This window comes from Canis lupus, chromosome 1, assembly GCF_003254725.2.
Source record: "Canis lupus dingo isolate Sandy chromosome 1, ASM325472v2, whole genome shotgun sequence".
NCBI classification, from domain to species: domain Eukaryota; kingdom Metazoa; phylum Chordata; class Mammalia; order Carnivora; family Canidae; genus Canis; species Canis lupus.
In genome coordinates this window covers 47431642-47455733 of record NC_064243.1, presented here as the reverse complement: position 1 = coordinate 47455733, position 24092 = coordinate 47431642, and the positions used below count along the sequence as shown (strand labels likewise).

Genomic DNA, 24092 nt, shown 5'->3' with positions numbered 1-24092 from the left:
CTTACAGCTCGCTCTCTGGTGATTATGACATGTTTCCAGGATTGGGGACTCTGACTCAGGAAATTCAATTATTAATTTATATCAGGAGAATTAGGTATTGGGGAAAAATTCATTACTTAGACCATTTTCAGGAGCTGGAAACAAGAGGCAATTATCCAAGAAAGAAAAGAGGAAAGGAAAGAAAAAAAAATCACACAAACACCAAAAAGTGTTTTGAAAAAGTGCTTTCAGAATTTACTGTACAGTTTTTTAACAATTTATTTATATGTTGGCTTCTACATGCTCTTACATTTGTGTAAAACATTTATACATATTCTTTACAATTTGTACATATATTAAATGGCTGTATCATAAACATTGTTCTATGAGATTTTATAAAAGAAAAATCAAGTAGGGAAAATTACTTATAAAACGTCAACAAAACCCGTGATATTAAAGAACAAGAAATTCTCATATTCATGTTCGTCTGATTTCCTCTTCTACTTATTTTTTGGTTTCATTGTGTGGGCCCAAACTTTCCATTTTCTATACTATAATTGGTAGGTCAGGAAAATGAAAGCAGTGGGTACTGTCGTAAGGCAACTGTGGACGGACACGCTCGCCAGCAGGCAAGATAGCGCGTGTTCAGATGGAAAGCGGACAGTCTGTGAAGATGGTGTCTGGCTTTTTGCCATTTACTGGAGTCCTAGTGGTCAGGACAACTCTGACGTTTAGGGTGCAGTCACGAGGAACATCACTCCGTACTTCTTGAACATAAAAGCTCTAGGGATCACTGTGCATTATTCAGGTTGTCACCCTTATATCAGTCCCTAAACTTTTCCATTTGGTGGGACGGAGAGGTCTACTGAGCTGGGTTTTTCATCTTTTCAGATAATAGCCCTGGCCCGCTGGTCTCCCTTCTGAAGCGAGGGGCAAATTACGCTCTCACACCCATTTCTCATCACGTCTGACTGGATAGACTGAGACTCCCCTTCGAGGTGAGAGCTGCGGGGAGCACATTTGTCCCGGGGACCACTCCTTCCCGAGCACCAGGGTCAGCCCAGCCCTGGGAGCAGAGTCAGAGCCCTACTTCTCCAGTATATTCCTTCTGGCCAGAACTAAGCCCGGGAAGGGGGTGCCAAGGAGCAAGCCCTCTGCACAGAAGGGGACGCTCAGCAATGTTCCTGGGGGAAGGGGGACAGTGACTGTGAGCCGCTGCCGGTGAGGAGCGGCCCCAGGAGCCCCTCTCTTGGTTTCCTCTCTCCTGGAAACGTAAGCACTGGAGTCATAAGTATGTCCGTGAAAGGCATGTAGATTTTCCTAAGTAGACAGGTGTCCCACAGGACTGAAAAGAGTTATAAAAATATACAAACATATATATTTTTTATCCCGGCATATTTCATATTTTTAAGAAAGCAATTAGTAATCATCTGACATTGGGTAAGAACCAGAAGATCACGGATGATGTAAAAATCACAATTTTATGTAAAATACCAGTGGGGGAAACCCCTAATTTTCCATTCAAAATTCTGATAACTTTAAGTACTTTCCAAAAATAGAGACAATTTCCATTGTTTTAAATAAGGGATGTGGAAATGAACCAGAGACAACTGTCCCTAAGTAACCGATGTGTTCATTTAGGTTTGTTAATAAAATAGATGCAGTTTTTTGCAACTCTGTTTCTTTTTTGGTTTTCGTTCGTTCTTTCCTTTTTGTTTTTGCAGAAGAGGGGGAAAAAGATTAAATTGCATTGCCCAAAGTCAGAAAGAAGCACTTCGGAGTTCTCGTCATTTTCTGTTCTGGTCTACATGACTGGGAAGCGGCCGAGGGCCTGCCTCAGCTTTTCTGCAATCTGGTGAAGAAACAAAAACAATCCTGAGACACCACTCCTGCCAGGATTTCATGATCGTCTACTGCTTCCATCTCTTGCAAGTTAGACATGGCAAACATTTCAGATGCTTTTAACTGGGCTGTGTTTCTAGACTCTTCCAGTACCAACCAGCTGGGGGGAACCCCCCCCCCCCGCCGACCAAGCCCCAGCTGGTGCTGCCAGGGGCCATGGCCCCAGCTTGCAGGAAGCTCCCCCTCTTTCTAGCCCCTGCCTCGCTGAGCAGCAGTATTTCCAGACTAGGCACTTCTTCCTCAGTGAGTGAGGGGGTGTGGGTTTCAGGCTTGCCTAGATTCCCCCTGTCTTCTTGGGTACCCGTGGACCCCCAAGCATGCCTCCTGGATCCCACCTGCTGCTAGTATGTGCTGTGTACACCGTTCCAAAGCCAGGGCTCTACTGCGGCTGCAGCAATGTACCCGTGCCTTCCCCAGGGAACCACATGTTCTCCTAGGACACAGAGGCTGTGGCTGTTCATGGAGCCTAAGTATCTGGAGTTAAGTGCTTAGTACATAACAGGGGCTCAAGAAATGCTTGCTCCATGAACAAGTATGCAAATTTTAGTATTTAAGGGTTACTTTCTCATAAAACTGTTACCTCTAACAGGAACTGATTAAATGCATGGTTTTCTATTTTGAGTCACAATGTCATCGATGATTAAACCTCACTGGGCTGGAGATTATCTAACAAATCAACATTGTCAGAATTTTAAGAGGTGCCCTTCAATGATCTTTCCATGTAAAACAAATGCAATCTGCGACCCTAATACATGAGGGGCAACAATAGAGTGGCGCCAGTTCATACAGAGAGAGCCCAGGAACCGCACGCTACAAGGCTAAGAATGCTGAAGGGAATTCTTTCTGGGAACTCAGCTCCAAAACCAGCTGCTCCTGACCCACAAGTCACACAACATAACAAGCACACTAATCGCAGCTCCCTTTTAAGAATTTGCTGTCGGAGACACACATTTTCTGCACTGTCTTGCCAAAAGATGACACAGGCACGGATGTGAGTTTGGGGCTTGCCTACCATCACCCTGAACGTACGTGAGAGATTATCATGAAAATAGTGGAACACTCCGCGAGAAACTCGGCAGCCACCACATGGTCGATCATACAGAGCTTGCCTTCAGAGGTCTGAGTTTCCGCTTGTGTGCTACATCTTTGTTGTCTGTACACTCTGGTAAGCAACCACATTACTAGGCAGGGTATAAAAGTTTACATTTTCGGGACCATGTCCTAAATGAAGATATTTGAGGTTCCTTTCTCTCATTTTCTTTCTAAAGTTCCTTTGATGCACAATGAAACCTCATTCACGAAGCCTGCCTGTGGTGCCAGGCTCCATCCCCAGCTGAGAGCCCGCAGAGCCAGGGGCCTCCTGTCATTCACTGTCCCCAGACAGAGAGAGGATGTGGGGGTAGGGAACCTCCTGGGAAGAGCTCCTAGGGACCTCACAACCAGCTTCCAGTGCCCCTTCTTCCTAAAGAGAAACCTTTTTTAACCCAAGGTGATTCAAAAAGGAAAAGGCAGATATAATTAAAAGGGATTAAAGAAAAAAAAATCCTGCCTAATAACCAACCTTTTGTTTATTACTCAGGATTAAAATTACAAACAGATTAACTTTATATGGTCAAGGTTAAGTGATCATGGATTCTCCCGTGTGTGTGTGTGTGTGTGTGTGTGTGTGCACGCGCGCGCGCACACATGTGTAAAAGGCCCAGGAGGGGTGGCCAACTTACTGTTTCATAGAACTGCACTTGTTGCTCCAGGTACAGGCGGATGACACTGTTGTAGTCATAGATCCGGTTGCTATGGAAGTGATTCATCTCAGCTACAACCAAAACCAAGATATCAATCAGTACCTGTGAACTGCAGCAGACAACACTGGGGGTTCTGGGTTGTGATGAGTCATCAACTGGTTTAGTCTCGCTGGCTTCGGGGCGCCAGTTCTTGACAAATCACTTTATTTATTTATTTATTTTTTTGACAAATGACTTTATAAAGAGGCTAGAAAAATAACCTGAACTGTCATGGCCAACAATACTTTCCAGTAGAGGGGCAATTTTTTGTTGACTTGCCTATCAGATACTCTGAAACCCAGTGCACACAATCCCTCATGTGTGCACATGGTTCTCACAGCGCCAATGGAGCAGCAGGTCGGCGTGGTGGTTACCCTCTGCAGACGCCTGCAGTTCGGAGTGGCATCTGTAGGCAGGACCCGGCAAGGCACCTGGCAGGCCCTGCCCTGTTCCTTCTTGCACAGCAGCTGCCTGGGCAGGTGTCTCAGGAGCCTGAGAAAGGTTGTACGGATGGCTGGGCACAGGGGGAGACCCTCTTCTGTATGGAGCTTCACTGCCCTGGGCAGTAGGGCTCCCAGAACCCAACCTCTTACCAGGTGAGCGGATCTTCAACTCTGCTGAATGTACTGACTCCAGATGACTCCCTTATGGAATTTGTCTCTCAGTACCCTACCCCACCCCATACCAACTCTGGCCTCATCACACCTCCACCTGCCTCTTCCCTGATTCTGCGCACCTAGAGAGCCAGCTGCAGGCATAAATTCCTACAGAGAGGGCACCATCCTAAGTTTTATGTTATCTGAAGTTGTATAAAGTTTCTCATTTATCTGTTTGGATAACTTCAAACACAGGTTCGAAGCCAAATCCCCCATTTCAAACCCTTCAGAAGCCAGATCTTCATTCAAGGAAGCCTTCCGGACATTCTGTGTCCCGCTCACTACCTAGTCCTGAGGGCTATTCCCTGGAAAAGCCTGCAAACGAGCACCAGGTCTTGTTCAGGCTCGGAACTCTTGGATCACAGAAGCAGCAGTTTTCTGTGTGGGCTTTCCAATTACCGTCTGGCCTCTCCCACCTCTCTCAGCAGTGTACCCCCCGCCTCCCACCATCAATGTTTTAATGGTTTCTTAATGTCTACATCAAGTCTAGGCTCTTCTGTCTGGCTCTCCAGGCCCTCCACTATTACCAGCACCTATTCTCCAACAGCCTATAAGGAGATCTTACTCCTGAAAGCTGATGATAAAATCTTGTACCATTATTTTGTATGGTTTTGTTCAAACTAGAGCATCCTTCTCCTTTCTCCTTTGCCCAAGCCTGCTGTCGTCCATCAAGACAGGGAAAATCTGTTCACTGCTCCTGTGTGCTGGAAAGCACTCAGATATGTAAAAATTAATTAATATCTTTTTACTAACATTTTGAACTTTTTTTGAAAAAGCCATGTCCAAACTCCCTTTACATTCTGTGCTCCTGGGGGACAGAGGCTATAAACTGTTAAAAGCTGAACTTTGGAATCTAACACAGCATGATGATAGGCTAATATTAAGAGTTTTAAAAGGATCTTAACTGTCTATAAGAAATAATAAAAATGCACAGGCTCAAGCAGACTGTCATTCATAGTTATGTCAAAGAAATGGGTTCATTTTCATTAACACTGGAATCCTGCAAACAACAGGCTTAGGAGGATACTTATTCTTTTTTTTTTTTTAATTCATTTATTCACGAAAGACACACAGAGAGAGGCAAGGACATAGGCAGAGGGAGAAGCAGGCTCCACGCAGGGAGCCCGATGTGGGACCCGATCCTGCTACTCCAGAATCACACCCTGGCCCGAAGGCAGACGCTCAACTGCTGAGCCACCCAGGCTGCCCTTAGGAGGATACTTTAAATCAGCTCTCACTTGCTTAGCTGTGGTTCACATTTAGATTTCTCTCTAGCTAGGAAAATAGCAACCTCCCTGGGGAGGAAAAAAAAATATCTCTGCTGTGCACAAACCTCTGTCTTACCTTGCAACGCATAAGACATAGTGCCAACCCGCTTCACCATGTTCTGTTTGTCCTGGGGGGTGATTTTACTAGTTGCAACCAGTTTATCACTTTCTTTCACTTTTTCTATTGCTCCCTGTGAAATACGAATGCAACAGTGTCAATAAAACAGTGCTCAAAGGATTAGTCATTAATTTAAAATGTAACAATGCCGACATATTCTATGACTGGCTACTGAATAAAAAAATCTCCCCACAAAATAAGAACATAGGAAAGCACCTAAGTATAACTTCCTGCAAGTCACTTGGAAGCAAAAAGGTTGCTATTCTTAAAAAACAGAACTAAGCTAAATCGGACAGTTTTAGGCTACAACAGAAGGAAAACCAAACAGCAATCTATTTCTGTAATCTCTGTGAGCCTGTGCCAGGACAAGAGTAGCACATGAGACAGAAACAGGCACCGGAGTTTAGAAAGTGGATGAGGGGCAGCCCCGTGTGTGTGTCAGGGCCCTCTTTGTCTCTATCGGTGGGGGCATGCTGTCTGTGGGTGCCTGGGCGTGTGAATTGTCAGCTTTGCTCCAGGTCTGTAAGGAGCACTGCATCAATTCCAAGTTGATACTCAGAAGTCGTGGTAAAAGCTGCCAAACGTTTCCCACTCCAGGATCATCACAGTGCTCATTAGAGCTGCCTGGGAAGAAAAACTTTCTACTCGTGCATAAATCAGGCTCCATGCCCAAAACTCTAACTGCTGGCATAAATCCCTACAACAAGCTAACTCTTCTGAGATGTTTTTTTAACTAAGACTTTTAGTTTTATTATGTTTATTTTATTCCCTATCCCTCTCCACCCCCGCCAGTTTTGTTGATGTGATTCACAGACAGCAAGGTAGGAGTTGAAGGTGTACGACAGTACAACATAACCATCTGAGGTCTGTCTTTACTGCAGGACGATGACCACAGTAACAGTTAACATCCATCACCTCACAGAGTTACAAGTTTGTTTTTCCCCTTGTGACGAGAACATTTAAGATCTACTCCCCTAGCAATTGCATTTCTGGGTACATATCTGAAGAAGGGGAAACCACTATCTCAGAGAGATCACTGCATTCCTATCATTACCCACAACAGCCACAATACCGAAACACCCCCCAAGTGTCCACTTGGTAAAGAGAATGTTCTGAGTTTCATATTAAATTATCTGAAGTTGCACAAAGCTTCCTATTTGCCCATACTACCCCTTCCTGAGGCTTGTATTATTGAGCTGAATGCTAAAATGGCCACATGTCAGAATTGTTAGGGTCACAGACCAGCCCTTGGCAGAGATTTTCCTAATAAATTCAAGTATATTACAACATCCCAGAGTACTATAGTTGATAAAATGCCCCTATTCTGAAATAATGAGTTGGAAACAGAAAAACTAACCAGAATCAAAAAGTGAGGACATCCCAAAACATGTCAAAATTCAGTTCAAAAAATACCTTTATGGTGGGACTTCTATAGTTTCCTTATTAGCACAAAAATATAAAATCGACGTTGACCATTTAAGTTTTAATTAGGAACCCTTCGTCAGGCCCAGGGACAGAATATCTTACTTCATCTTGACGGGGAAGGAAGGGTCTTTAGTGACTTGCCCAAGCAGCTTACAGAGGTCTCACTAGTAAGGGAAGCAGTATTCCTAATCTTGTTTTGAATTTCAAATAGCATGATTATTTTGTTTGATACCTGACCTAAGTATAGGCAGAAAGGAGTATTTTTCACATTTTTGTTCCCTCAAAATAGTCTGTCTATAGAATCAAAGAAACAATAACCCATAGCCTATATGTGTTATGGGACCTCACTAACTGAACACCACAGGCAGCTCCGGCCGATTTCAGAAAGCTCTTCCTTACTTGGGGCCAAGCTGACCGACAGGGCCCTCGCAGGTGGCCATGCAGGTGGCCCTGCGTAGCAGCCCTAGGTCACCCGTGTCATCTGTGCACTTCTGTGCTTAAGTTACCTTGTGGGCGCCGATAATATCAGGGAAGCAGCCAAGGAAGCCTTTATATTCATGATTACATTCCATGAGGAAATGAAGATCTTTCTTTGGCTAAAACAAGACACAGGGTGGTTATTCCTGGCAGAGAAATCCAGACCATCAAGGCCAAGAAAACAGTTGCCCAGAGGACTTGCATGAGCCAAGCCCCTGGGGTACTAGTTACCATACCAAGGGCTATGCAATCAGCCTAGTTTTCCTGCAAGAAAACAGGCCCCAAGACTACTACATTCTCAATTGTAGATTGGAGAGAAAATCATAAAACATCAGATCGTTTTTAGGCTGGCTGATAAAAATTAGTTATTTTGAGGCGGCTTCAAATATAATACTATTAGGGGGGAAAACTGGTTAATATTACTCATACACAAGCAAAGAAGATGTAGTAACTTAATGTTTAAATTTTGGCAGAGAATGTAAATTATTACTAAAGATCTGGTAACTATCTTAAGTGGCAACTTAAAATATTTCAATTTTTCTGAATTATAATTTTAATAGCTATGTTATGCATTTCTACAACCTAATCTTTTTCTTTTCTTTTCTTTTTTTTCAACCTAATCTTTTTCTATAAGGAGCAGTAGTCAATGACTAACACGAAGGGGTGTGCAACGGGTGTATGTGCACAAATACGTATTTCAAGAAGTTGTCTGAAAAACTTTTAATTTAGGGATTTGAGACACAAATGTCAACACAGATGTCTATTCCCCTTAAGGGAATTTGTTATTGGTTATCTGTCAAAAGAACTGGAATCAGGACTACTGAAGGCCTCAGTAAAAGCCATGTGACTCTATCAAAGACCTTCTCCCTGCCAAATCCCCCACTGGTGCCTTCTCCTTTGTGGCTGCTGAATGCTGAGAACCTTACAGAGTAGGCTCTACTACCACCGTTTACCAGGTGGGTAAAGCAGCCTCAGACAAGCTAAGAGTCTAAATGGTGATATGAACGGTGTTCCTGATAGAACATTCCAACTCCTGATGGCTGAGGATGGATCCAGCCATTGACACTGGAAGATACTCATTTAGATTTCTCGATGATAAATGTATCCATCACTTTAGCTTAACCAAAGAAACACTATTACCATATACAATTAACAAAAGATACAGAGGAACATAAGAGGAGAGTTGTTGGCAAAGTTTGTTTTAAAATAGGTTGAAAGAACATGTGGATTGGACAGCAGCTGCTGTGCCCTGGAGCTACATGGGTCTCTGTGGATACCTGCTCTGCCACAAGACCAGCAATTTCTTCGTAAGTCTTTCCTGCTTCGGTGATGGCAGCGTTGAGATCCGTTTCGCCTGGAAATCATTACAGCTACATCAGTGGTCATATGTACTTTCCCTTCGCGTACTTTACTTAAAAATCTTATTATAGAAAACACTATACTTTTCAAAACTAGAGGATAGGGTAACAAGTTCCCATCTACCCATCCCCTGGCTTCCCAGTGAACAACTCATGGCCAGTCTTTCTGCAGCACCCATACTGTCCGCCCCTAAAGTCCCCCTTTCACTGGCCATGTAACAATGCACCCATAAATTTGACCTCAAAGATAAGCACACTTTAAGTTCTTTTTTGTTTTGATTTAAGATTTCACCTTTTTGAGAGAGAGAGCGCGTGAGAGGGAACGAGCATGAGCAGGGAGTGGGCAGAGAAGCAGATTCCCTGTTGAGCAGGGACTCTGGGGTCATGACCTGAACTGAATGAAGGCAGTTGCTTAACTGACTGAGCCACCCAGCTGCCCCAAGATAAGCATTCTTTAAAAAGCAAGGACAATATCAACACAACACTGGAGACAAGGTAACTGCTCCTGATAATCCAGTAAGTGGACAGCTCCCTGGAGTCTGGAATCAAGCTCGCTGCTTTCAGGACTCAGAGAAAGTCCACATCATAGAGAGCTGAAGTGTTTCTTTAGTCTTTAGGTTCTTTCTCCTCCCTTTTTTCTTGCCAATTTCTTTTCGGGGGTATTGAAGAAACTAGGTGCCTTGGTACCCACAGTCTGGGTTTTGCTGTGTCTGTGGTGATAATGCAGTCCTCTGTTTCCTGTACTATCTAAATCTCTCATTTTAGGAAAGGTTTGCAAAGTGTTGCTATTCTACTTCTATCACTCCTTCTTGATCTGAAGCATTTCTATTTTTTTAAAAAAGATTTTATCTATCTATCTATCTATCTATCTATCTATCTATTTATTTATTTATTTGACAGAGAATGAGCACAGCAGAGGTAATAACAGAGGGAGCGGGAGAAGTAGGCTCTCTGCTGAGCAGGGAGCCTGACACAGGGTTTGATCCCAGGATTCTGGGATCATGACTTGAGTTGAAGGCAGATGTTTAACTAACTGAGCCACCCAGGCACCCTGAAGCACTTCTATAAAGAGAAACTTCCCTTTATTGACTATCTGATTACCCTGAGGTATTGGAAGATAAAAAGCAGATTAAATGCTTCTTTCTCTCTACTGTTTTTTCAGAATAATAAGCTGATCCTCTAACCATCCCCCTAAAGGTAACAGATTAACTTTTTAAAAAAGTATCATCGCAAATCTCGATTTAAACATATTTGATATGCTTCATTGCACAGAAAGAATTATTTTCACTAATGCTTTAATTTTCTCTTTACTGGCTGTGGGAGGCTTTTCACATCAGCATCTGAGTTCTGTTAGGAGCCTGGTTCATCTGGGTGGAACAGTGTCTAGCAATGCCCCTGTGGGTGGCGCTAGAGGTGCTTCTCGTTACTGGATTGGATATTTCTAGGCCTTTTCAATGAACAGAGCAAGGCAAATTGTATTTTTTTAAAGAGGAAAACCATGAGCTCATATCAGTATTTCCAATTCAAATTTAGGACTTCAGGATTTTTCATGTATTTTAAAACTTGATTTTTATCCTTATCTCTTTCATTTAAAAAACTTAGTTCCTAACAATGGTAATATATTACGTATTTGCTTTACTCTACAAATATGTAAGATAGTTTTAGAAGTTATAGAATAACAATATTAACATTTTACTGCTATCTCTATGATTACTGAAAACAAAAAAGATTTTTGAAGTCTTTTAGACTTTAAGGCATCTACTACAAGGGATGCATAATCAAAATACAATGTTTGATGGTGACGTGAAATAATTCTCTGCGTAGTTATGCCTTCATCTTGATGTATCAAGTGATTTATTTTGCTTTTTAGAGATTTTTTTTACGTTTTGATTTAAATTTACTTTCTAATAATAAATGTAAAATAACAAACATAAATGTAAAACATTCCCATGATTCCAAAGTAAAATCTATAAAACAAGATAAAACCACAGGTGTAGCTTCTATACCCATTCTTCTTCTCCGCTACAGAAAACAATCTAAATATTTTTGTCAATTATATTTCCATGATAATCCATAAGAACAGGAAGTGCTTCATGGATCTGTGTGAAGGCCATGCTAACAGTCCCTGTGTTGTTCCAGTATGAGTTTATGTACTCACAGAGGGAACATGGAGGGTTATAGTTAACATAATCTGAGATATTCTTAGGAACTGGAATCATCCAAATTATTGCAAGATCAAAGAGGGCAGCACTGCTCCAAGACACCAGTACGTCCAAGCAAAGGAAGATGTGGTAAGACACAGTATGCAACTCTATATGCTTTCATCTGCCCTGAAACGTGGAGAGCTAGTCCGTGGGGACTCCAACAGTTCTTTGAAAACAAGATCTCTAGCTGAGTGAAGTAAGTCAGTCGGAGAAGGACAAACATTATATGTTCTCATTCATTTGGGGAATATAAATAATAGTGAAAGGGAATATAAGGGAAGGGAGAAGAAATGTGTGGGAAATATCAGAAAGGGAGACAGAACATAAAGACTCCTAACTCTGGGAAACAAACTAGGGGTGGTAGAAGAGGAGGAGGGCGGGGGGTGGGAGTGAATGGGTGACGGGCACTGGGGGTTATTCTGTATGTTGGTAAATTGAACACCAATAAAAAATAAATTAAAAAAAATAAAAAAATAAAAACACATAAAAACAAAACAAAACAAAAACTTTTTTTCCTCTTCACAGAATGGACTATGGGGAGCAGGATGAAGCAAGGACTTTTGAACACCAAGAACTAACTTTATGTAATAAGATTAGAGACTTTTAAGTATAAAGGTCAACAGGTCACATTCCAGTTACTTCAATGAGAACCAACCATAATAAAATAAAGTCTACTTTTTTTGATTAAAAAAAAAAAAAAGAAAGAAAACAAGATCTCTAGTAAGTTGAATGGTATTCCACACAAAACTTATTACACGGAGTGCTTTTAATACTTGACAAAGTGTCATTTGCAATATGAATATTTGATGATGCACTGAATGATGGTTTTAAGCAGGGAAAACATTAGGAAAACAAGCAGCACTTCTGTGAGGCGTGGTGTAGAGGGGGATCACAACGGGTGGGTGCTGTGGAGAAGGCAGGGCCTTAAGGGTCATCTTATACTCCATCTCCCCTCCAGGAGGGTCTCACCCTGCTGGGCATCCCCCTAAGCTCCCCACAGCCCCTCCATCCCACCTTTCTGCCTGGTTGCTTGTGGACAAAATCATACAGATATGTAACTCTGGAGAGAAGCTGATCATTTTGAAGGTATGCAGATTCTCCTGAAATTTACACGATGAGAAATATATGGAAAGATTTATGTACAGTGTGAAGCTACTAAAGAATGTCTTTAGGAACCATTTCCCAGATCACCAACTGCCCTGATCCCTTTTCAAGCCTTTGGTTCAATTATCTGCACCCTCTAAGAATACCACATTTAGTGAAGAGTGATTTGTCCCTCCTAACATTCAACTAGGAGAACAAATGAATTGCAGTTCACAAATTCTGTGGTCTAGTTCTGAATGATTTTTAAGTTTCATATCTGACTTCAATGAATGAAGTCCTCAAGTCTGGGTCCATGCTACTGGGAGGATCATGGTTGGGCTTAAAAATCTAATCTTGGAGCAGTTCCATTTCTAGTTAGGATGGGGACAAGGGCAAGGCTCTTGCTCTCAATGTAGTAACACCAAAAAAACTAAAATGTCATACTTCTTACAGTCACTGAAGCACTGTGGGAATGTGGAAATCCAAATGAAGTCAGTGCAGAAAGGGCTGAGCCTTGCACCCTGGGCAAGTTGCTGAGGCTGGAGGCATGCTGGGTGGGAAAAGGTGCCTCCCTCAGGGAGAAGAATTTTGCTGGGATGGGAGGCACCGCTGCTTTTACCAGATGCACGTAAGCTGGTGTGAGGGACCGGAACCAGGGGGAGCCCCATATGCAGAGCTAGTTCTCTCACAGGGGTTTTGAGTACTAAGAGGGATGGCGGGAATTGAGGACAGGGCTGGAGGACAGAGAGCTCTCAGGGGGGGCTTAAGGAAGGCCCAGATTCAGGTGAGCTCTGACCTGTAAGGACACGTTCAGGGTCCAGCATCTTCAGAACAAAAGCTCTCATCCCGTCAAGATGAGAGTGCTCTTAGAGTCCTGCCAGCACCTCAGCAATGGATGTGGCCCTAGACTTGGCCCCTCCATTAATCCTGTGTGGCACCCTGGCTGGGAGGCTTATCTTTTCAGTTCTATGTCCCTCATCTTGAAAATGAGGGCGCCAGATTAACTAATCCTCAAAACTCCCATCCGATCTAAAAGTTGGGATTATAAGACATGATTCAGTCAGGACAAAAAGAAATATTCCTATGTGGGAGCTCCACATCTTACATTCTGGTGAGAGACTGATTTCTTGATCCTGAAAATACTCAGACTCTGACGTCCACAGACCTGTTTCCCCTAGGTATCAGAATAAGCACTATGGCCAAATTACCGGTTCTCCCACTTCTGTAAGTGACTGGACACACTCAAACTTAGTAAGTGCCACTCACCTGACAAATGCTTTCACTGCCTACCTGGCTCCACAGAGCAAACTAAACAAGTAAACCAAAATGTAAAGGAAAACAGCCAGCTTGTTCTCACAAGTGCTGTCAATGTACAAGTGCAATGAATTCAAGATTCGACAAGTCAGATATACAGTATGGAATATGCTGAAAATCATGATAGGTCATGGAGAGACATAGGGCAACGTGGATTTGTTACTTAGTCAAAACATTTCCTACAAATGGCCTCGATGAATTATGGCCTTTGTAACAGGAAGACTTGACTTCTGAGTTTGGCAGAGAGACGAAAGCAAGGGCACAGGGTTACTTACCATAGCTGCCTGTTCTAGCAAAACAGAGGAGCAGTATCTGAGCACCAAGAAGCTAGCAAGAAAATACAGAGTATAACCATCCTCTCTGCTTTTCTCGCAAGTAGTAAGGTGGGGTTGCAGAAGTCCTGAGTGGAACAGTCTAGCCAATCTAAGTATCAGTGACAAGGGTCCTTAGCTGAAGAGTTTCTGTTTGCATGCAAGAGCCTGAATGGGGTGGCTGCTTTGCACAAGACACCAGCAGCCCAAAGGGTAAATAAATACAGACGTACCTTGATAACCACTGGAACTAAACACTGTTGCTAAACTCTGCAAGGCTTTTCCTATCTTCTGATATTCCTTGGGTAATGCTGAAAGGGAAAAAGGAATACATTGTTAACTAGTCCTCTGAGCAAACAGAAATGGGATCCGACTATTTCCTAAAAGTAATTACTTTTATCATAAAAGAAATCTGAAGTTATTCAAGATATTCTATATTCTTTAATAAAATTATTGGCTTTTTAAAATGAAATTTTTTTCAATAAAAATTTTGTACTAATTAATTGTTCAATTAGTAGCAGGTGCTATTATTATGAGTTACCACCCCAGCTGACATCTTTGTCCATGGAATGAAACAGAAGTGACTGGGAATTTGTCCAGAAGATGGTTTCTAGTTGACAGTGTGCTTGCATGTACCCCATCCTATCTAATCACCACAACAACCATCTCCGTTCCATGGGTTAGGAAAATAAGGCTCAGAGAAGTGAACTGACTTGTCCAGGGTCATATGACTAATAAAATGGTGGATGGGACACTTGTGATTCCAAATACCTTGCTTTCCCCACTGTTATGTATGCATGAATGATTATTTGCAAAACAAAACAAGGTGGAAGGCAACAAGGTGTGGAGAAAAATATGGCAGAAGGACTCAAGAGGACCAGGGAGGAAGGATTTTGGCTTTCTCATCTGCATAATATGATTAATGAAGCAATCTCTGAGGGTCCTTCTAGTGATACAATTCTAGCATTCAAGGGTCACTCTGGAGAACTTTCTAGATAAGAGTCTGTATCTTAGGTTATTTTCTTTGCATCTGTAAATAGTTCCCTTAGACACATCTATTGCTTTTCAGAAGAAAGCCTTATTTACACTTGAAGACTTAGTACAGTATTAAAGAAGAAAAATTCAAATGTTTCTTTAAAAAAGTCTAGTTCAGAGAAATCTGAAATATGGTCTATATGCTGCAATAATCATGGAACACAAATTCAAACTATATTAGCTTAATTTTAATAACTTGCTTAACTTTTATAACTATATATGAAGTTAAAGACATTTGCCATGTGCTTGACCGCACTATGTGCTAGATTTCTCACTTCAGAGATTAGGAATTTTAAGAAACTCTATTTTGAGAGAAAAGGAGAAAGAAGATCCTAACATCAAATCTTAAACCAAGCTTCAAACTCCTCCACCTCTCAAAAAGGGAGCAGCCCTAAACCAATATCTTCTATTTCATAAATTTGACCTGGTAGGTTACATGGGACATGAAGGTGACTAGATGTTAGACATAAAAGGATTTAACTTTTTTTTTTTTTTTTTAAATCTTAAGTAGCCTCCATGCCCAATATGGAGCCCAATTCAGGGCTCAAACCCAAAACCCTAAGACCAGGGCCCCAACTGAGACCAGGAGTTGGACGTTCAACTAACTGAGCCACCCAGGTGCCCTAAGGACTGAAAGAAATCCTAAACCCAGATTTTTGCAAGATCCTTAAAATTTTGATTGTAAGATTTGTACTCAAAATATTTCTAAAAAATAGGGAATAGCTTTAAAAGAATATACAGAGTTAAAGGATTTGCTATTCTTACGGCCTCATAAGAGCTTACAGCTGAAATTAATTATTTTACAATGAAACCACTATTCGAGAGAAGCATCACTCCCCTTTATGTTTGTAACACCCTGTGACCAAAGGCAGCCAGTCAGTTTGTTTTTTAATGATGCATTTGTATACGTGGCCATTTCGGGCTTAATTAGTGCTATATTTGGGATACACCATATTTCTTTGCCATGAGAAAGGAGCAACTGCTATTACTCCCAGTGTCTGCCCCTCGAGCACGAACAGCTGGCAAACTGCTACAAGTGCCTTTTGTCGATATAAAATATTACATGAGTGGTACAGGGTCATTCACTGTGAACAGGGCCTTTTTTTCTCTGCAAAGGGCCAGACAGTAAATATTTCAAGCTTTGGGAAGCCACGGGTTTCTGTGGAAAGTACTTGAGTCTACCACTGTAACAGGAAAGTAGCCACGGACAGTACGAACATAAACGGGCAGGGCTGTGTTCCACTTTTACAAAAATAGGCAGCAGGCCGGATTTGGCCTCCAGGGCACAGCCTGCCAACTCCTGATAAGGCTTGGATTTCAGGTCTGGATTTGAGAGATCTCACTGTTGCTATTAACTTGGCTATGCTATCTTAATAATTCACCCACAAGTCATTCCACATTCAGTTTCTTATGCATTAAAATTATTTTTTGACTTCTAAGTGAGGGGAAAAAATAAAATTTGAAGAAAAACATCACTTGTTAAAAAATGTTCACAAAACAAATCATGAAATTCCTTCCTATGCTGCACATCAGTTTAAAAGTGGGTATGTATTATTTTTTATAATTCAAAGCAGAAGCCATTTTTATTAAGAGAAAAACAAAACAAAACTGAATATAACTGAATATAACAAAACTGAATATAAGTACTCTTGTAGGGTGTATAAGGTGAAGGCCAGAAAATTCTTAGATACCAGCCTTATGGCCAGCCTACTAGCCTCAGTACTAGGTTAGGGTACTCAGTCAGGGACTTGCTGCACTGCTTTCTCTAGGATTATAACATGCACAATCCCTAACTAGGGCACAGTTTTCCCTCTGAGACTCGGAAGGCTGGGTTGGCAATAAGGGCAGGATGGGTGGGCAGGGGAGGAAACTTCTGAACACTGATGGCCCTCAAAGACCGTGTGAATGCTGTGCAGCGGTGACCTGGCCTCTGAAGCCCACAGAGCGTCAGAGGTGGGGGGACAGCTACCAGGTGTCATCCCCACAGCCGACAGTGACTGTTTCTAGCCTGGGCTACGTGACACAAGGGCTGCATGGTGCCAGGGAATACAGGAAAACACAGTTCTGGAGAATGATAGTGTAGACACAAAGGGAAGGGGTATGTGTGGTGGGTGGATAAGAAGTCCCTGATGACAGGGAAAGAAGAGGCAGAAAGCCACAGCTAGCAGTGCCACCTCTCCTCACACTACTCTTGGTCTATCCCAGCTCATGTTTTCCACAGCCAACTATCCTGGTCTTTCTAAAAGTTAGGGCTGTAGCAAGTACAGATGGCCCCTGACTTAACAATTTATCAACTTTATGGTGGTGCCACAGCAATAGGCATTCAATAGAAACTGTCCTTGGAATTTTGAATTTGGATCTTGTCCCCAGGTGCAGGTCTGCGGGGGGACTGTCTCTGTGATGCTGGGCAGCTAGCAACCACGGGGATAAGTGACCCACACGCTGACAACCAGTTTGTACCTGTACAGCCATTCTGTTTCTCACTTTCAGTACAGTAGGAGATATTCCACACTGTACTATAAAATGGGCTTTGTGGGAGATGGTTTTGTCCAACTGCGGGCTGATGTCAGCATCCTGAATGTGTTTGGCATAGGCCAGGTTAAGCTGTGAGGTTTGGCAAGTGAGGTGTAGTGAATGTATTTTCAACTCAGGATATTTTCTATTTAGGATGGGCTAATAGGGATGCGACCCCATTGTAAGTTGACGAAGATTTCGTATATAACACCTTACCAAATGGATAAAGATGAGAACATGAAATCATGAGATAAAAAATAACAAGTCCTCTCTAAACACACGGAAATGATGAACTGTCCATAGATTATAAACCCCAAATAACTAGAAAGCATTTAAGGGAACATGGTGTCTTGTGAGAGCTCCTGAACTGGCTTTGTTGGAGTCAACTTTCTGCTAAGTAGGGCTGATGAGTGAGGTTCACCAAAGGGCTCTAGATATGATATTACTGGAGTTCACTAGACTGACAGTTCCTCAGGGTGGTAAAGGTCAGAGCACTAAGCCTGTACTGCCACCCATGAAAGCCCAGAGCTGCCGTGAGGATGGACTTACGCCCTGTGCACCGCTTCCAGTGCTCCTGCCCCACGGTCAGCAGCTCCTTCACGCCGTCGTCCATGGCTTTGGTGAATTTACCAACAGCTTCGCACTTCTGTTCTCTGTGGGGCCAAAACACAAGAAGGCATGTCCTTGACTTTGCTACCAAATGGTCCAACAGTGTGACATGCAGGAGGAGAAAAATCAACATGGTCAGGTGAGACTCACGCTAAACATAATCACGGGTATTTGTTTTCTTGCATTGTAATAGTTGCTCTCACCAGGCTTGATTCAGATTTTTATTTCATTTTATTTTAAGATTTTATTTATTTATTTGACAGAGAAGAACACACAAGCAGGGACAGCAGCAAGGAGAGGGAGAGGGAGAAGCAGGCTCCCCATGGGGCAGGGAGCCCGATATAGGGCTCCATCCCAGGATCCTGGGATCATGACCTGAGCCGAATACAGGTACTTAATGGACTGAGTCTGCCAGGTGCCCCTTCTTTAGAAATCTGAATCAAGGGGTACCTCGGTGGTTCAGCTGATTAAGTATCTGCCTTTGGTTTAGGTCTTGATCCCAAATCTCTTGTTTCAGGGAGTCTGCTTGTCCTTCCCCCTCTGCCCCTTCCTTCTGGTTATGTTTGCTCTCTTTCAAATAAATAAATAAAATCTTAAAAAAAACAACAGAATTTTAAAGAATTAAAAATTTGCCATTTAAATGTTTAACTCTGCTTCCCTTCCTCCTTCAATTCCCTGTGAATTTTAACTAAAATTATTCTGAAGTAAACAAAATCATGATTTCTTGAATATCTGAGTGGAATTCTATCAGTGGAGGTACCCAGTGGTTCTTCATTCATTTTAACAAGTACTTTAACAAATCAGAGAAGGTAACATAGATACACAACCAGGTAAGTGATTCTGAACATCTTTGGCTGAGGATGTAAAAAGTACCAACTTGAAAACTCACCCCAATAATCATGTTAAATGGAAAAAAAAAAAAAACCCTCCAGATCATAAGACAATGCATAGCATGAGGTCCTTTTTGTAACAATTTTTCCCTGAGCTATATCTGTGCAGGTGATGTTTCAGAAGACTATATAGACCTAGGCCAACATATTAGCATTGATTTTTTTCTCTTTGGGTAGTTACAAGATTGTGTGTTTTTTTTTTTTTTTTTTTTTCTTGTCTCTACGTTTGGTAACATAAGTGATAATTCTATAAGAAAAAAACTTAAAATCCCCATGATTTCTTGTTGGCCTTTAAATAGAAAAGGAACTACTTGATTTTCAACCAAGCCTACATTTAAAAAAAATTACATAATTAAAAAAACAAATTAAAAAATAGCACAAAAATGCAGGCTAGAGATTCCCTTCCTTCAAGGCAATAATCAGAGATTTCTGCTTTGTTGAATATTACATGGGTGTGCTCTATGCCATTTTCTTTTATCATTCTTTATTAGAAATGATTAGAAACCACTGTACCAGATAGGAAATCACTGACTTGAAGGTAAAAAGGAAGCCGACTTCCACCTGATGTTATGGCTAGAAAGAGAGCGCTCTCCTGCACAAGTGAGGCTCTCCTGAACACCTGACCACAGCCCCCACACCTTCATGCGGTCTAGCTCAACACCCTGCACCTCTGCTGAGGTCGGTGACGCCAGCCAAGGCCTGTCAGCACAGAAGGTGGACACAGGTTGGGAAAAAGGGAAGTGTGACAATATCTCTTACATTTCTAGTAGGTCCAAGTCAGGTGCTTCTGGTTCCATGGTGGAAAATATCATAACTCCCACCAGCTCATCTTTCTCGGCCTTTCTCTTCCCACTTTTCCATTCCTGCAAATAAGAACATCATAATGTTACAGGGGGGAGCAGTGTCAAAATAGGTTTCAAAATTCCCTAATGCAACTGGCTCAGTGATGGACTATGTTTAATTTTTGGCAGCAGCTCCCGTGCTGTTGCCCTTGGCACCGTGGGATGTCTCTACATCCCAAATGTAATTTCGGTGCACGAACAGTGCCAACACACAGAGGGGTCCCTGGGAGCCCGAGGCCCTCAGAGTAAGGTGGTTCCATCACTGCCCCTTCCCCATGTACAGCAACGTAACACAGTGAACATAAGCACCCTTAGGAATCCTGACCAAGAGAAACAAGCCAGCATTCCAGAAGCCCCCATGTGTCCCATCCCAACCGCCCCCCCCCACCCCCTGTTCACTCCCAGAACAAGTAACACATTATCCTTTCCTTAGTGGTTCCTGGTTCCTCACTTTCCTTTCAAGTCTTACCATCTAAGCACAAGTCCCTCATCAGGGGGTCTACTAGTTTTTTGAACCAAAAAGACCATGTATATACGTGTGCTTTTGTGTCTGGCTTCCTGTGCTAACCCTGTGCTTACGAGCTACATCCACAGTGTTATCAGAGCTGCCGTGCATCGATTCCATTGTGGCACAATGTTCCACTGTATGATTACTCCCCAGTTTATTTCTTCATCCTCCCACTGGCAGCCACCCCAGGCCCCCCAGGTGATGAGTAAAGCTGCTATGTACACATATCCTGTACACGTGGGCACCTACGGGTCAGGTACACCCCTAGGGTGGAAAATGTTCAAATTTAGCAGGTAATGCCAGATGGCTTTCCAAACTGGTCTTACCCATTTCCACACCCACTGGCAGTGTGTAAAGAAAGCTCCTCAGTCCAACAAGAGCTTCGTTTGGTCAGTCTTTCTAATTATAGTCATTTGAGGACGTGAGCACTTGTATTCACTGTAGTTTTAATTGGCATTTGCTTGATGACTAATGAGGTTAAGCACTGTCCTACACATTTGTGGATTACTGAGGTACTTCCTTTTGTGAAGTACCTTACCAAATCTCTTTTTCTACTGGGTTATCTTTCTTACGGATTTCTATGGGTTTTCATATATTCCAAAATGCAGCCCTTTGTTGGTTATATATGTTCAGATCTTTAGCTTGTTTTTCACTTTTAGAGGCTTCTTTTGATACAGAGCAGTTCTTAATGATAATATAGTCTAATTTATCAGCTTCTTCCTGTGTGATTAATCATTTTTGTGTCCTATTTCAGAAATCCTTTCCTACCTTGGGGGTATGAAGATATTCCCTTATGTTACCTTCTTAGAAGCTTTACTGTGTTGCCTTTCACATTAGATTTGCAAATCGCCTGGAGCTGATTTTTTTAAGAAGATTTTATTTATTTATTTCAGAGAATGAGAGAGAGAGAGAGAGAGAGAGAGAGAGAGAGAAAAGGGAGTGTGCATGAGCAGGGGGCAGAGCAGAGAGAGAGGGAGAAGCAGATTCCCTGCTCAGGACAGAGCCAGAGCTAGGGCTTGATCCCAGGACCCTGATATTATGACCTAAGCCGAAGGCAGATGCTTTACTGAACCACCCAGGTGCCCCATGGAGCTGATTAAAACAACAACAACAACAACAAAAACTTTACACAATGGAAACTTTCAAATACATACAGAAGTACAGAGAAAAGTCTAAGCCCCGCTCAGACTCAGTTGTAACAGGTATCAACATTTTGCAGTCTTGGTTTTTCTATTCTCCTCCTTTCTACCTTCTATTTTCTTCTTGCTGATTTTATTGGAAGTCTCAAACATAGTGTCATTTCACCTATAAATATCTTTAATAGATAAAGCTGTGTTTTAAAAACATAACCGCAATTCCAGTGTCAAATCTAATGAAATCAATAGTAGACTGCTATGAGTGGTAACCAGACTTCATTTTTCCCCAATGACACCACCAAACTGACTCAACATCATTCACTGGAAAGACTGTCCTATTCCCACTGTACTTAGCACCATCTTTGCCATAAATCAAGTGTCCACTCTGTTCTGTTCTACTGGTCTGTTTGTCTCTCCTTATGCCAATATCATGGTTTTAAAATTATTTTAGCTTTGTAACGAGTCTCAATATCCAATAAAGCCCTCTTCCCACTTCCTTCATTTTTAAGAGCACCTTGGCTTTCTTAGTGCTCTGACTTTCCACATGGATATAGCATCTTTTCTGTTCCTCAATCCATGAAACAGTATTGGAACACTTAGCTGGGTTTTTCTTTTATTTCTGTCAAAAATGTTTCATAGTTTTTTATGTAGAGTTTTTGGGTACATTATCTTGTACTTATTCCCAGATATATTTTTATGCTATTGTGATAGTTTTTTATAGACTTTCATTCTGTGTTTACTGCTGGTATGTAAATATGTGAAGTCATATATCCAGCTATCTTACTAACCACTTATTTCTAGTAATTTTTCTGTAGGTCTTCTATGTCCATCCATCTACACAAGCTACTGCTGGCCAAAGAATCATAGCTTTTAGTGATTATCTAGTTTTTTTTTTTTTGGATTATCTAGTTTTACACTGTCATTTAGCAGGTGAGGAAACTGTGGCCAAGACCACAGAAGGGGCTAGAAGCAGAGCCCAGGCACCCTGAATCCAAGTTCTTTCTTTTTCCTATTATATCAAATCCATCCAAAGTTCCCAGTGTCTAGATTTATTATTATTTTTAATTACAATATTCTGTATAAAACACAACTTTTAGAAGTGCTTTCTAAATCAAATCTTTGTAAAATCAGGACTTTTGTTAAAGTCCTGTGGGTAACAGTAAGGCGACAAACTTGGGAGGGTATGCCTTATAGTTTTTGTGTCTAAAGAGTAACAAAACTGATGGACAGAACTCACTCGAAGAACCCAGTGGTTACAGGGCATATTGTGAATGAACCACTACATCTCACCAGAGAAATAAGAGTTTTCCAGGGCAGCTTGTAGGGCTAGACCTGCGATCTCTACAAAAATTGTTGAAGCACCTCCATGTTTTCTAGCTCCTGGCCTGGTTACATGTAACACATTGAAATGAATGAGCCTGCCAATTCTAGAAATAAGCAGTAACTGAGAATAAGGCCCAAATATTTATACTAAGTTAAGTGTATGCCTATGTCTGTAAACACATACAGTGCCTGATTATTTATGTTTATTATAAATGTGTTCACATTAACAAGGGGAAAGTACTATAAAGCAGTTTAGCGAGTAAATCTCTGAAAGTTCTAACAAAGTATGTAATATTCTAGCATTTAAATAAACTTGAAAATAAGTCATGACTTTTTTCTAGGATTGTAATGTATTTCATATCTGCTGTTGGCATCTGAGCTGACTCATGCTTTTATTCTCTGCATTGTTTTCTAAGATATGTAATATTTGTTATAAGAGAAAGATGGAGAAAACATCTTTTTACAGAATAAAAAGATACAATATAGAGTAAAAGCTTACTGAGAGAGAGAAAACTGTTTCCAAAGCAGGACAATAATGAGATGTCAGACAGCCAATGTTTTCTTGATTCTCAACAAAGAACACATGGCCACTGGCAGAATGACTAGCCATGGGGACAAAGAGAGACTGGCATTCATTACTGTGGACTTGGGATTGCAGTTCTGGAAAAATGACTTGGTTTTGAGAAGGATGGTCTACCTCTGAATCTACTTTTCTTTTCATAACATTATCACACTGCAAGGTCAAAACGGAATCTTAAGAACTCATTCACTCTACTTCCCTGACTTCATGAGACTAAAATACTCTGCACTGTTTGGGGCCTTTCCTATCTTTAAAAGCATCTTGGGGAAAAACATTCCTCACCTTATCATATCCTTCACCTCCTGCCCACTCTGGGCCACTCTATTCCAAGTTTATGGAAGACCATTCTGGCGAGCAGTTCTTCCACAGAGCAGGACTAATTTCCTCTGGTTAGGATCTAGGGTTCTGCCCCTCGTGGTCTTTGGAGGGAATAAGAAATAGCTAACCAACATCCTATTAACTTTCAGACATAAAATTGATGCAAACGTAATAATTCTCAATATGACCTGAGACTATCACAATAAAAGGTCCTACCTTTTCATCTCGGAAATTTAGAAATTGCTGGAAAAGCTCACTTTCTGAGATTACTGGGTGACGACACATCCTGGTCATCCACGCCTGGAGTCTCTCCATGCGCATTTTGATAAATTCTTCTTCAAAGCGACCTGCAAGGTGCACAACAAGAGTGACTTAAGATGCGGTGTAAAATGAGAATTGTCGTCACCACAAACGAAGATGTTTGTCTCAGCGGGTACTTGGGAGAAAGTCATTCAGTAAAA

General features: G+C 41.7%; 1 protein-coding gene and 2 long non-coding RNA genes across 11 annotated transcripts in view; 1 reads left to right on the top strand and 2 right to left on the bottom strand.

The window, feature by feature from the left end:
- Positions 1-209: 209 nt before the first annotated feature.
- SNX9 (sorting nexin 9) overlaps positions 210-24092 on the bottom strand; it is a 114010-nt gene continuing 90127 nt past the window's right edge. For all 9 annotated transcript variants that reach the window (XM_049113988.1, XM_049113979.1, XM_049113992.1 and 6 more), the window contains 9 exons: positions 23848-23978; positions 19684-19787; positions 17975-18078; positions 14110-14187; positions 8884-8960; positions 7636-7725; positions 5663-5777; positions 3603-3694; positions 210-1831 (listed from right to left, as the gene is read on the bottom strand). In XM_049113988.1, coding sequence (XP_048969945.1) covers positions 1784-1831; positions 3603-3694; positions 5663-5777; positions 7636-7725; positions 8884-8960; positions 14110-14187; positions 17975-18078; positions 19684-19787; positions 23848-23978 — 839 coding nt within the window. In that variant the 3' untranslated portion in view covers positions 210-1783. The remainder of the gene's footprint in view (positions 1832-3602; positions 3695-5662; positions 5778-7635; positions 7726-8883; positions 8961-14109; positions 14188-17974; positions 18079-19683; positions 19788-23847; positions 23979-24092) is intronic.
- LOC112644358 (uncharacterized) lies at positions 9353-11858 on the top strand. The gene is made up of 3 exons (XR_003126330.3): positions 9353-9459; positions 11171-11364; positions 11694-11858. It is a non-coding gene; the product is annotated as an uncharacterized LOC112644358 (long non-coding RNA).
- LOC125755719 (uncharacterized) lies at positions 20821-23840 on the bottom strand. Its single transcript, XR_007412860.1, has 2 exons — positions 23596-23840; positions 20821-21589 (listed from the first exon to the last, which is right to left on the bottom strand). It is a non-coding gene; the product is annotated as an uncharacterized LOC125755719 (long non-coding RNA).